The sequence below is a fragment of the Palaemon carinicauda genome, chromosome 6 (assembly GCF_036898095.1).
Source record: "Palaemon carinicauda isolate YSFRI2023 chromosome 6, ASM3689809v2, whole genome shotgun sequence".
NCBI classification, from domain to species: domain Eukaryota; kingdom Metazoa; phylum Arthropoda; class Malacostraca; order Decapoda; family Palaemonidae; genus Palaemon; species Palaemon carinicauda.
The window spans coordinates 131,100,289-131,113,657 of record NC_090730.1 but is presented as its reverse complement, the minus strand read 5'-3'; the positions used below and the strand labels follow the sequence as shown (position 1 = coordinate 131,113,657).

The window sequence follows — 13,369 nt, the reverse complement described above, 5'->3', positions numbered from 1 at the left end:
AAAGATGGAAGTAATATAAATTGTGAATAAAATTTCAGTTATTGCTTTTAAAGGTTTAAAATCTACGTATGAATGGCAGAGTCAAAGGACACTGACAATGCCATAGCCTGACCATATGTTCATATAGTCAGCGCTCAAACCATCTCTCCACCTAAGTTAGGACCAAGGAGCAGGCAGTGGCTGCTGATGACATAGCAGGTAGCCTTGAGGCTCTCCCTAATCTCTCATCCGTAGCTTGCGAAGATAGCGAGGTTCCAGATGCTACAAGAATCTGTCGAGCTTGAGTGCGACTTGAACCTCCATCCGGCAGATTGTCAGGCAGTGGCGTTTACCGAATCGGAAAGAGAATCATGGACAAAGGCCCTGGGCAAAGGGATCTCAGAACGAAAAAGGTAAACTGAGCATAGGGAAATGTCTGAAGAGGATGATGCCTGATGTCGGTGGAATGAGTGTTTCAATGAGTTGTCCAGTGATAAAAAGAATGATAGTGAAGTAAAAAAAAAAGCTAGGAATGACTGGAGAGAATATTCACACAGGAAAGCTGATGAGCCTGACAAAGCTATGCATCCAGGGAGTGGCTATGGTGTAAGAATTGATCACAGAATTTTCAATGAAATATCTACTGGGGCAAAGAAGAAGCAGCATATACCCATAGAAAAAAAAGAGAGGGATCTGTTTTAACAGAAGAAGAAGAAAGGCAACGTTGGATGGAACGCTTTAGTGAGGTCATGAATAGAAGATATGAAGGGAATGATTTGATTGATATACCTGAACCTGAGGAAGACCTTGATGTGCCCATGAATGAATTCAGTGTGTTTGAAGTAGAAGCTATCATTAAAAACCTAAAATAAATGTAAATCCCCTGGATTCGTTGGAATAACTGCTGAGATGATATTGGCTGAAAATGAAGTGATTCCCAGAATACTTAGAAAATTATTATATAGAATATGGCATGAAGAGGCAAAACCTGATGAATGGGAGGTAGGAGTAGTTGTGAAAATGGCGAAAAAAGAGATCTAACTGATTGCATTATTTTACTGAAGCATCACACCTATGTCAGTTATTATAAAGATACATAGTATGCTCATTCTAAAGAGTCTAGAGAGAAAGATTGAAGAAAAGCTAAGAGATGCACAAGCAGGATTTAGAAAAGCTAGATGTACTGACCGAATTTTCATTTTAAGACATGTGATACAGCAATGTATTGAACATAGAAAACCACTTTTGATGGCATTTGTTGACTATGAAAAAGCCTTTGATAGTGTGTACTGTCCAGTTTTGTGGAGAGTTTTGGGTTATTATGAAGTTCCACTTTAGTATGTAAATTTTATTAAGTCTGTTCATGAGCACAGCAAATCAGAAGGTGATGTTAGTGAAGTTCTATTAAATGAATTTTCAGTGAACAATGAAGTACTCAAAGGAAATGTTATTGTCACCTATTGGTTTTATCCTCCTCTTAGATTTTGAAATGCAGAGAACAGATGGGGATGGTGGAGAATGATTGGACTGGATTGGTAACAGGAAATTAGCTGACCTAGAGTATGCTGATGACACCACAGGACTTGCAAAGCTTTCTTACCAGTAAGCATGAAATATCACACGAGTTTGGGCTCAAGATGAATAGAAGAATGATAGAGCTGATGAGAACAGAATATGCAATGGAAGATGAAATATCAGTGGAAGGAAAAAGAATTGATGAGGTGGAATCATTTAAATATTTAGGAACTATGATCTCTAACATCGGATCTTTGGAATTTGAGTTTAATGAAAAGTTATAAAAATAAAAGAAATCAAACAATGGCTAGATTAAGTAAAATTTTTAAATTAAATCACCTGGATTTACATAGAAATCAGACTAGATATCAGTTTTGTGAGATGGGTGTTACATATGGACATGAGTCGTGGTATGACAATAAAACAATAACCAACAGATTTTGTAAATTTGAAAACAAAGCTCTCATAAGAATATTGGGAGTGAAATGGCAGGACAGGATTAGAAATGAAACTATATGAGAGATTATTTGAGTGCTGTATGTGGATGAGATCTTGGTGAAGGGCTGATGGAGATGGTTTGGGCATGCTCTTCGCACTTCCCAAGAGAGATTAGTTCACCAAACTTTCAACTGGGCTCCACTAGGTACTAGAAGAGTTGGTAGGCCCAGGGCTACATGGGTGAGAACTATGAAGCATGAAGTTGGAGATGATGAATGGCGAAGTATTTATTTAAAAGCTCAAGATAGAGATGACTGCCAAAATCTAACCAAGGCCCTTTGCATCAATAGGCATAGAGAGAGAGAGATGATGATCATGATGATGACATGCTGTTATAATAGTCTTTACTTTAGTTTGCTCTCGTATACATGTTGCTATTTTTCTGTCTGTTAGTGTTATTCCCATCATTATTTTTTCCATATCTCTTTGAAATATAACTAGCTTAAGTTCTAAGGCTTTGGTGAAGCTCCACGGTTCGGATGCATAAGTTAGTGCTATCATGACCATCTGATTAATTACGTTCCTTTTTAGAGAAAGTGGCATCTTACATTGCATAATCTCACTTTCTTTACCAAAAACTCTTCTTCTCATGCCTATTCTTTTAATTTTAGTCTCTCCTCAGTACGTATATTCAACAACAATCTCTAGAGCAGTGATTCTCAAACTGGGTGCCGTGGCACCCTGAGGTGCCATAGACAGCGCCTAGGGGTGCCGCAAAATTGTCATGAATTTTGTCTTGGCTAAATTGTCTTGATGAACATTTGAAAAAGAAATTTTTCAAAAGTCTTCATATGATTATCAGTGTAGGTAGGAAGTTACATGCTCAAACATTTCTCGCAAATAGAGGTTGATATTTCCTTTTCTATACTTGTACAATACAACAACAACAACAACAACTACTATTACTACTACTACTACTACTACTACTACTACTACTACTACTACTACTACTATTGCTGATAATAATAGTAATAGTAATAATAAATAATGATAATAATATAACAACAACAACAACAATAACAACAACAACAAAATTGGAAAAATAAAGTGTAACAGTCGACTCTGTTTATACTCACATTTTCTTTGTTTATACTCGTTGCCCATCTGATACGTGTTCGGTTCTCGTCGGCTTTGTATAACCCCAGTTTTCCACTCCCGAGTCAGTGAGGCATAATACCTCAAGGCATAAGTTCTTTGCTGTTTCTGGTGTTATATTAGTTTTTTCGAACAGTATCGTGCTTCTAACATACCGTACGATGGATAAGTTTGTCATTAAGAAGAGAAGACACGAAGTTAGTGGTGAGGGGGAAGAAAGGGACGAAAGTGGTTTTGTGAGGGAAAAGGATTTGGCCATTCCAACAACAAGTAAATCAACTTCAAAAATAGGCAAGAAAAATCACTCCTACTTGATTAATCATTTGAGTTTTGGATTCTTCTGGTGTGGTGATGAAGTTACTCCCATGCCTTTATGTGTTATTTGTGGTGATAAATTAGCTAATGAAGCAATGATACCCAGTAAATCAAAGAGGCATTTAACTCCGAAACATAATCATCTTGCTAACAAGCCTCGGTCGTACTTTGAGGGACTTTTAAGTGAGCAAAAACAACAGAGTGCGATGCTTTCTAAGAAAGTCAAAGTTGCTGATAAAGCACAAGAGGCCAGTTACTTAGTTGCAGAGTTAGTTGTTAAAAGCATGAAACCTCATACAATAGCAGAGACTCTGATTCTACCTGCATGTAGTGCCATAGTAAAAACAATGTTTGGAAGTGAAGCAGAAAAAGAAGTGAGGAAAATTCCCAGTTTTCCACTCCCGAGTCAGTGAGGCATAATACCTCAAGGCATAAGTTCTTTGCTGTTTCTGGTGTTATATTAGTTTTTTCGAACAGTATCGTGCTTCTAACATACCGTACGATGGATAAGTTTGTCATTAAGAAGAGAAGACACGAAGTTAGTGGTGAGGGGGAAGAAAGGGACGAAAGTGGTTTTGTGAGGGAAAAGGATTTGGCCATTCCAACAACAAGTAAATCAACTTCAAAAATAGGCAAGAAAAATCACTCCTACTTGATTAATCATTTGAGTTTTGGATTCTTCTGGTGTGGTGATGAAGTTACTCCCATGCCTTTATGTGTTATTTGTGGTGATAAATTAGCTAATGAAGCAATGATACCCAGTAAATCAAAGAGGCATTTAACTCCGAAACATAATCATCTTGCTAACAAGCCTCGGTCGTACTTTGAGGGACTTTTAAGTGAGCAAAAACAACAGAGTGCGATGCTTTCTAAGAAAGTCAAAGTTGCTGATAAAGCACAAGAGGCCAGTTACTTAGTTGCAGAGTTAGTTGTTAAAAGCATGAAACCTCATACAATAGCAGAGACTCTGATTCTACCTGCATGTAGTGCCATAGTAAAAACAATGTTTGGAAGTGAAGCAGAAAAAGAAGTGAGGAAAATTCCCGTTTCGGATAGTACCATTAGCAGACGGATTCATGATATGTCATCAGACATAGAGGAAACTGTATGTACATCTGTGAAGGAAAGTGAAATGTTTGCACTTCAGGTAGATGAGTCCACAGACATTGGAGGTATGGCTCAATTACTGGTATTCATTCGGTACCTTCATGATGTTAAAATAGTGAACCAATTCTTTTGTTGTAAAGAACTCAAGGAAACTACAACAGACAATGATATTTTCTCTACATTAAGTGAGTACTTAAAATCAGTTGGTTTGACCTGGCAATCGTGTGTTGGGATTTATACAGATGGGGCACCTGCCATGATTGGCTCAATTAAAGGATTTGTGTCATTAGTGAAGAGAGAAAACAGCAGTGTGATAACAACACATTACTTTCTTCATCGTGAAGCACTGGTTGCAAAGACAATTAGCAATGATTTAAAATCTGTACTGGAAAAAGTTGTAAAAATGGTGAACTCTATAAAAAGTCGACCACTGAAGTCTCGTCTGTTTACTAAGCTGTGCGAAGAGCTTGAGGCAAAACATTTGAACCTTCTTCTACATACGGAAGCACGATGGCTATCCAGAGGGAAAATATTGTCACGAGTATGCGAACTGAAGGAAGAGATGCTTACTTTTTTCACTCTTGAACAACAAGAGGAATTCTGTGATTTACTGGCAGATGACACTTGGTGTGCAAAATTGTCTTACTTAGCTGACATCTTTCAACTTTTAAACAAGGTAGATGCCAGCATATAAGGAAAATCAGAAAATGTTTTATCTTCCACTGATAAAATTAAAGCGCTGAAAGAAAAACTGCAACTGTGGGGTGGCAAAGTAAAAGAAGGCAATTTTGACATGTTCTCACATGTTGCAGTAGCAGCGAACAGTGGTGAGATAATACCCATTATTTCTGAGCATCTTGCAGTACTGGAAAAACAACTTAGGCACTATTTCTCAGATATATGAACTGAAAACTATGACTGGATAAGAAACCCATTTGTTGCATCTATATCTACCCAATCTCAGCTTACCCTCATAGAAGAAGAGCAGTTAGTGGAATTGCGTCATGATCGTGATCTAAAGTTATTGCACATGCAGCTGCCTCTTGACGAATTCTGGGTTCAGATCAAGACTAAGTATCCTCATGTTGCCAAAAAAGCTCTGGTAATGTTAATCCAGTTCTCTACTTCTTACCAATGTGAGTTGGGGTTTTCTGCTCTAGCAAACATTAAAACTAACAAAAGGGAAAGGCTGAAAACTCTTGAGGAAGAAATGAGAGTATATTTGTCCACCATTCAACCCAATGTGAAACGGATCTGTCAGTCACATCAACCACACACATCTCACTAAAATAGGTGTTTTTTTCTTCTTTGCTTAAGGGTGATTACCATTTTCTTTTTATTTAGTCTGCATTCATAACTCTTTACTTCAAATCTTCTAATATGCTCTTTGTATTTCTGCATTGTACGGTGGTGCTCGATTTGGTTTGATTATGGATGATAATAAATATGATAATAATGTCTTGTGTTTTATATAGTCACTGTCTATACAAGCTTGCCGGCCAGGGTTCGATTCCCGGCCGGACACAAGCTCTTGTCTTTGTGTGATTTCGCCTGGGGCTCTGATCCCGAGGTCGTTAAGAGAATCCAGACATTAATGTATCAAAAATATATATGGCTTATTTGGATATGAAAAAGACGTCTAAATGTGCAAAAATTTATCATTAATCGAATGCCAAGTAACAAACTACCATTTAGCTACGATGGTGAAGATGGGTTGATTTCAATTCTAAGTACAAAACACCTGAATTCGACAGGTATAAGTACTGTAGAATTGTCATTGACTTTTATCTTTCTTCGTGCCCAAGTGGTTTAGTCACTGTCTATACAAGCTTGCCGACCAGGGTTCGATTCCCGGCCGGACACAAGCTCTTGTCTTTGTGTGATTTCGCCTGGGGCTCTGATCCCGAGGTCATTAAGAGAATCCAGACATTAATGTATCAAAAATATATATGGCTTATTTGAATATATATATATATATATATATATATATATATATATATATATATATATATATATATGTATCTGTATCTGTATATGTATATATATATATATATATATATATATATATATATATATATATATATATATATATATACATATACATATATATATATATATATATATATACACACACACACACACACTATTGCCTAATGTGACCATTAGGCAGAAAATCGCCTATGATAACTGTAGGCAATCAATTTAGGCCCTGGGCACAACTCCCCGTACGAATTTTTTACCCGTACGTGTCTGGGAATTTTTCAGTCGTAGCCATGAACTCCTGCGATGTAATTGGTAGTGAGTGTGTTGGGTGTTCAGTGCGGGTTAAGTACGTGTGACGCACCGGTGCCGCACGGTTCGCAAGGGTCGTGAGATGAATGCGTGGGAAAATCATGGCGTACGGCACATGCAGGAAGAGTACTAAGCATGTACTAAGGACCTACGTGTAATGCAGGTGACGCACTTCCGCAGCACGAGTCTTAGGCGTCTCCTGAGGTAATAAATACCACCGTACCATGCCTGCACTCCACACTCAAGGGTTGCAAGTTCTACAGCGTGGATATCTATTATATAAATATACACACACATATATATATATATATATATATATATATATATATATATATATATATATATATATATATATATATATATATGTATACTACGGCCAGTTGTGCCCAATGCCTTACACAATGTTTACAATAAGCAAATTACTTGCATAATGTTCACTTTAAGCAAGACTTCCAGATTAGGGAATGCTATTTTGCCTGAAGTGAATAGAATGAAGAACGTTCGACTGGAGATTCAAAGAAAGTTGTTTGAAACCTCGAGTGTTACATTAAGAGTCATTGTGAATAGGGTAAGCGAGGAGCAGGACAGAACCAACTGTGATCACTTCAGCAAATTTTCCATGTTGCGTCCACTATAATAAAAATAGCAGAAGTTGCAGCAAATCTTCTAGACATATTTTTGACATTTGGAGTAGCTTCTATTTAGCAGTCACACTATGGACGAGAGTTCATTAATGGCATCATTGCTGAGTTTGCAGCAGTCCACGTCATTCTCAAATCCAGGGTGCTGTCTAACATCTAATTGCTGTCTTCCAGGACAAACTAACAATTTGGATGAAGGAATACAGTAGCAAGAAGGGGTCTGTAGACATCAAGTTTTTCAGTGGCAAGTTAACATCAGCTATTGAGAAACAAATGTTCATAACCCATTCAACTTTACTTTTAGATAAGTTGTGCTGATTAAATTACAATCATCTATCCTGTCAAATACAGCTTTTTATGAAATATTTATCGAAGACTTTGAAGCATTTTTGGAATCGAAAGAAGCTGAAGTTGCTGACATAGAACTTCCTGCTGAGGCATAAAATGTGACAGGCAGAAGCAGGAGCATAGACAGAAGCACAGGTACAGACAGAAACAGTAGTTACAACTTTATGAAAGCTCTGTGCTTTGGTTGATCAAATACAATCTAAAGTAGCAGCACGGATGACAAGACACGGCAAACACTTTCTTAGGTCATTGTCCATTGGTCAGTGTGCTATGCTGATGGTCCCGGATGTGGATCCAGGTCCAACAGATCCCAGAGATCTGTTAGTGGTTGTCATTAGGGAACAAGATGGTCTATACACTGAAGGTTGACTGGAGGAAATTCTAGGACCAAAATGTTACCATTAGGAAAATTTTGTTAAGACTGTATTATTCAGATCTGGAACATATGAGCAGCATAATGTGAACATCAGAAATTTGTTTGCCTAATTTTGACAATTTGTAAACATTGTGCAAATTGCTTGCCTGATGCCAGTATTAGACAATTGAGCGTAACATATACTGTATATATTTCCGAAGGCTACAGGATAAGTTCTGTAGGCATGCTAAAAAATGTTCTCTTGCATGGAGGGAGGACATATTCTTAGGAAACTTGAATGTTCAACATAGGCTGCTGCAATCATGACCTCGGCAGACGATGATACTCACTTGTAGCTAAAATGAATACTGATGAGTATCTTCTGAACTAAGAAAATTGAATAACAGTTAAGAATTGAAGTGGCAATTTTACTTATCGGTATTTCTTATTCGGTTTTTTTTTCTTCTTTTTTTCCGCCCCCATGGGTTCGATCATTAATAGACTGGTTATTTGGAAAAACTGACAATCATATGGCATAATATGAGTTATTTAGGTAAGATTCCTTTATTCAATTCAATAGGATTTATAAAAGTGATCAAATTTGAAAATAATAAGCCCCTTATTAAGTAAAAGCACTGAGGAGTTTGGAAGGATATTAGTGTAACATTGCCAAGAGTGGAAGAAATGAGTGTTCATTGATCACATCAAGAAGACAGTGGCTGGTTAAATTTTTTGTTTTTCTTGCAGAAGTCCCAAGCAAGAACAGAGGAACTGATTCTATTCTTCAATCAAAACTTGACGCTCTTCTTTGAAACATTGTACAGTATTATATTTAGTTACTTATTAGGGTCTTATTTTTAACTTAACAAATTCGTCCATTTTTCATTATGTGGGAAGGAGAACAGCTAGTGATCTCTTCATCTTCCTCCCTTTTCTGTCTTCCTCTTCCTCCTTAGTTTTGTTTCCTTCCTATTCTGCTTTCATCCTCGCCAACATCCTCCTTTGTTCAAAGGACTTCTTGGAAAAAATAATAACGAATTTCGATTACGCTTTATGAGGTTAATTTTGTTATAGGAAAATGGATTGGATTTTGGGTACGAATTGGTTTTTCTTAAATTTGCCGCAGCCCCAGGAACAGCCCGCATAAAAGATATTCTTTGTCTGAAAGAAAGGGTTTATTAGTCATTTTGCACCATGGTAATGAGGATGATGAGAATTTTTCCAATTTGAGCTTGTTTCAATCATGCCAACGAAATTGCAATCGAATTCTCGTTCATGTGAGGTTTTCGATAATCTTTCTATTGATAGATACATGATCTTATTATTTTGTGTCTTTTCCTATAAATGATCTCATGAGACCTGTGTTCTTTTGATTACTCGATGGAATTATTTAATGAAAAGTTCCTTGAGCGAGACAGTTTTGACATAGATTGAATTATAAAAGCTGACAGAAGTGAAATGAACGTCATTTAATGTTTTGAAAAATAAATGTTTTTTTTTAGTTACTTTTCAAATTGGCCAAATCGGTTTTGGTAGAGAGAGGTCGAACAAGATTTAAGTTTGCGTTTATCATATGTTAAACCTATCGTATGAATAACCTTTAATATTGGAATTTGGGCTCCATGCTTACGCTACAATGCATCCCAACATACTAAAAACAGTTTTGAAATAAAGCTTCACCATGCAATGGTTTTGTCCTTCGATATAGAGGAAAAAGTACACCGAATTCATAAAGGTTTTCATGAGGTTATAAGATGTACCGTAAGACAGTGTTCAGGTATAGGAGACTGCGTAGGAAATTTAACAATATTTTAGATTATTAAAGTATGATTTTTCAGTGTTCCACTTCTCTATACCTATTTTTTCAAGTACAACTTATTTTCGGCAACAAATTATAGATACAAAGTTTTGTGTGAAAACTATACTTTCTGTGCAATGAATTTGAATTTTAATTTAATTTCGTTAGATAAGTTTACATTGATTTACGATATAGTCCTTAGACCTTTCATTTTTACTTATTCTTTTTACCTTTTCAGAATTATGTTTTAATGAATTGTAATAAATAAATATGCTGGTTGCTGGAGTTTTTGTTTATAAAAAACGTTAGCTATTAGATTATACATCATCTCAGGCCACAGTATATCATCCTACACGTATCAATCTCTTGATTTTGCTGTATCAATAAAAGCGAATTATCCTCATTCATTATCTTTGCCCTTCCTATTCATTGTTGAAGTTTTATTTATCTTTTAAATAAGTTATTGTTTGGAGTGGAATTGCTGAATATATAGCATGCAAGAAATTATGAAACCGTTTCCGCGGATAGTAATCAGTTGGACCTTATGTAGCTGAGATTATATTAAACAAATTGTGAAAGTGGCTGTCATGGAGAGGTATATTGTTTGCTTCAAGGCAGGGTAAAACAAAGAGCATTTGAAATGAAAAAAAAAAAGTTCAAACCCTATATACAATTATGGTAGATTTGTTTTTACAGCATCAATAATTATTTAATGTTGGAGACAAAGATCGCTTCCCATAATGTCCACGATTCCTCAGACAAAACGGATTGTTTGTTTTTCATTGGTTTGAATTAGATTTTCTCCCATTTGCTGTAGCATTGGGAGCCGGCTGCCTTAGACATTTGATCAGTAGGATGGAAGGAGGATGGAGGAGTTTCTAGCCTTTAATGGGAAAACGATATAGGATTCCATAATTGGGTTGGCAAAGATTTCTTGACGGGGAAAAGGAGTGAGGATCTCGTTTTCCAATTGCATTGTTGTGTATCTTAGCACAGTTACTATATATATTTTAATTTTTACGGTTCCTTAGTTTGTGTGATTAGTTAACGTGATATACATAATTCTTTTATTGCATCGTAATGTTTTTGAAGTACATGCCAGGAAGTCTCCATTAAGGGACCTTATCAGGGACACAAGAGTTCACAATGCGAATAACTATGGGCAGCTGGTGATTGCTGAAGTAGTAAGCATCAGATTGCAGCAGCCTTTGTAAAATATTTTTGTTTACGGAGACTGTGTCTTCTCTCAAGGTGAATGAAACTAACTTTATTTCAACAGATAGCAAGTATATATACAAGAGTTTCAGAGCAAGAAGGTCACAAAAATTAAAAAACAACAATTTATGAAAAGATAGGTTGTGTTTGTGTTAACAGTAGGGTGCAGAGCGAGATAACAATAAAAAAGAAAATACAGTTACAGTGTATAAGTGCGTGTGGAACACGTGCAATACGGTATAGAGAATTCCCAACATATATATGTGTGTGTATATATATATATATATATATATATATATATATACATACATATACATACATATATATATATATATATATATATATATATATATATTTATATATATATATATATATATATATATATATATGTATGTATGTATGTATGTATGTATGTATGTATGTATATATACATATACATATATATATATATATATATATATATATATATATATATATATATATATATATATATGTATGTATGTATGAAAACAACCATGTATTCAAACAACGCATTTTTGTAACATACAAATTTTGTTGTCTGTACCAATGAAAAAGTTGTTTTTAGAAATCTCGTAATAGGAAATCCATGTGCAAACTAACAATGGTTTTTTAAAAACTTGTATTCTTCTTGTTTTATGCTATTTTTAATAACTTATTCTAATATATTTTAATAAAATAGTACAGATATACTCTTAAATATATTTATGTCACACATTTTACAAGTTCAATATCATTCTTCACACATTATTACAGATTTCATCATGTTGCAGAAACTTGTAAAGTTTAGTGAATCTAATGACTTTTTCCCGTCTGTTTTCCCCGATAAGAGTCCCCGTGATGCTGGCTATAATCATAACTTGCAATACGAAGGTGCTTACTATGAGGTTTTGTTAGTGATAGTAATAATAATAATGATAAATGTTATTAGTAAAATTTATGATCATGATGAAAAAATACAAGGATAACAGTATTCTTTATTCTGATTTGTTGAATGATCGTCCACTAATCAGCAAATGAAAAAGCGAAAAGGAAAACTTCCTGTTTCTTTCTTCCTTATCTTCTACCTCAACTTGCCATCTCTTCCTGTTACGCAAAGTATCTATATATCAAAAGTATGAGTCTTGGTAGCCTCGGTTTATGGTTCACAGGCCACACAACTGCCGAACACAGGTGCGCTATATTATCTGTGAGTTATCTCAGCTGCATTTGCGAAAATGGGTCATAATTCGTGTGTGTGTTCATTACACCCACCTATCCATTTCTCACGGCTTCTCTTCTCAACCTCGAGACCCACCAACATCTGGGTCTTCATGACGCTTGGAAGAAGCACTGTGGTACATGACATTCGGATAGTTCTGGAGGTTGACCATATAACTAAAAGGAAAAAGAAAATATGACGATAACATGTACATACTAAAATAGAAATTTAATTCATATAATTAAAGAGAAACCTATTAACAGCTATTAATATCAGAAACTTGCAAAGATAACTGAACGAAGGCTGATGTTAGTTCCACTCAAAATGAACTTATTTTATGATGATGATTATTTTCCCTCTCCAATAGTAAGGACCCGCTCTTTGATGCTTCTCTGGTGTCTCAGACATATCCTCCTCTCCATTGTTTTAGAAAAGAACAAAATTTTCACTCATCTTGTGTAAATTTGTCTTAGTTGACTTATCACAAATTCATCGAACTATATTTAAATCAACGAGATCTGATTCACTTAAAGAGATAGAAATTGTAAAATCAAATGACGTCCGATTACTTTAAATATTTATTTCGCATTCACAAGCCCCACACATTTCCATAGCATGGAACCCGAACAACTTATCTTTTATAAATTTATTTTTACTATTAGATATTTCATCAATGATTCTTTTTGCTACATTGATTTATACTTATAGTCTCTGGTTCATGTGATGATTGATGAATTTTAGAATTTTTTTCGGCACGGTAACCGAGAGAGAGAGAGAGAGAGAGAGAGAGAGAGAGAGAGAGAGAGAGAGAGAGAGAGAGAGAGAGAGAGAGAGAGAGATTAAGCAGCTTCATTAACTGCTCTGATTTGATAAAAAAAATGGAACTTCCGACAACAGATTCATTTTTTTTTTTTTTTTTTTTTTTTTTGCCAGTTATAGGTACTTAAAATTCATTGATAATAAAGGAACTTGGGCAAAATTGTCTCAATATT

General features: G+C 35.4%; 2 protein-coding genes across 2 annotated transcripts; both read left to right on the top strand.

The window, feature by feature from the left end:
• Positions 1-258: 258 nt before the first annotated feature.
• LOC137643241 (protein FAM200B-like) lies at positions 259-3,815 on the top strand. Its single transcript, XM_068376082.1, has 2 exons — positions 259-392; positions 3,224-3,815. The coding sequence occupies exons 1-2, from the start codon at positions 259-261 to the stop codon at positions 3,813-3,815; spliced, it is 726 nt and encodes a 241-aa protein (XP_068232183.1).
• An 89-nt stretch (positions 3,816-3,904) lies between these two features.
• LOC137643240 (SCAN domain-containing protein 3-like) lies at positions 3,905-7,885 on the top strand. Its single transcript, XM_068376081.1, has 3 exons — positions 3,905-5,185; positions 5,474-5,645; positions 7,794-7,885. The coding sequence occupies exons 1-3, from the start codon at positions 3,905-3,907 to the stop codon at positions 7,883-7,885; spliced, it is 1,545 nt and encodes a 514-aa protein (XP_068232182.1).
• Positions 7,886-13,369: the final 5,484 nt, after the last annotated feature.

Bases quoted from the DNA above. Each gene is read 5' to 3' on its own strand.
- LOC137643241 (XM_068376082.1), top strand. From the start codon at position 259: ATGCTACAAGAATCTGTCGAGCTTGAGTGCGACTTGAACCTCCATCCG. The intron at 393-3,223 runs GTAAACTGAGCA...TTTTTCGAACAG, and splicing joins GGGATCTCAGAACGAAAAAG to TATCGTGCTTCTAACATACC.
- LOC137643240 (XM_068376081.1), top strand. From the start codon at position 3,905: ATGGATAAGTTTGTCATTAAGAAGAGAAGACACGAAGTTAGTGGTGAG. The intron at 5,186-5,473 runs GTAGATGCCAGC...ACCCAATCTCAG, and splicing joins TCTTTCAACTTTTAAACAAG to CTTACCCTCATAGAAGAAGA. The intron at 5,646-7,793 runs GTGAGTTGGGGT...TGTCAAATACAG, and splicing joins GTTCTCTACTTCTTACCAAT to CTTTTTATGAAATATTTATC.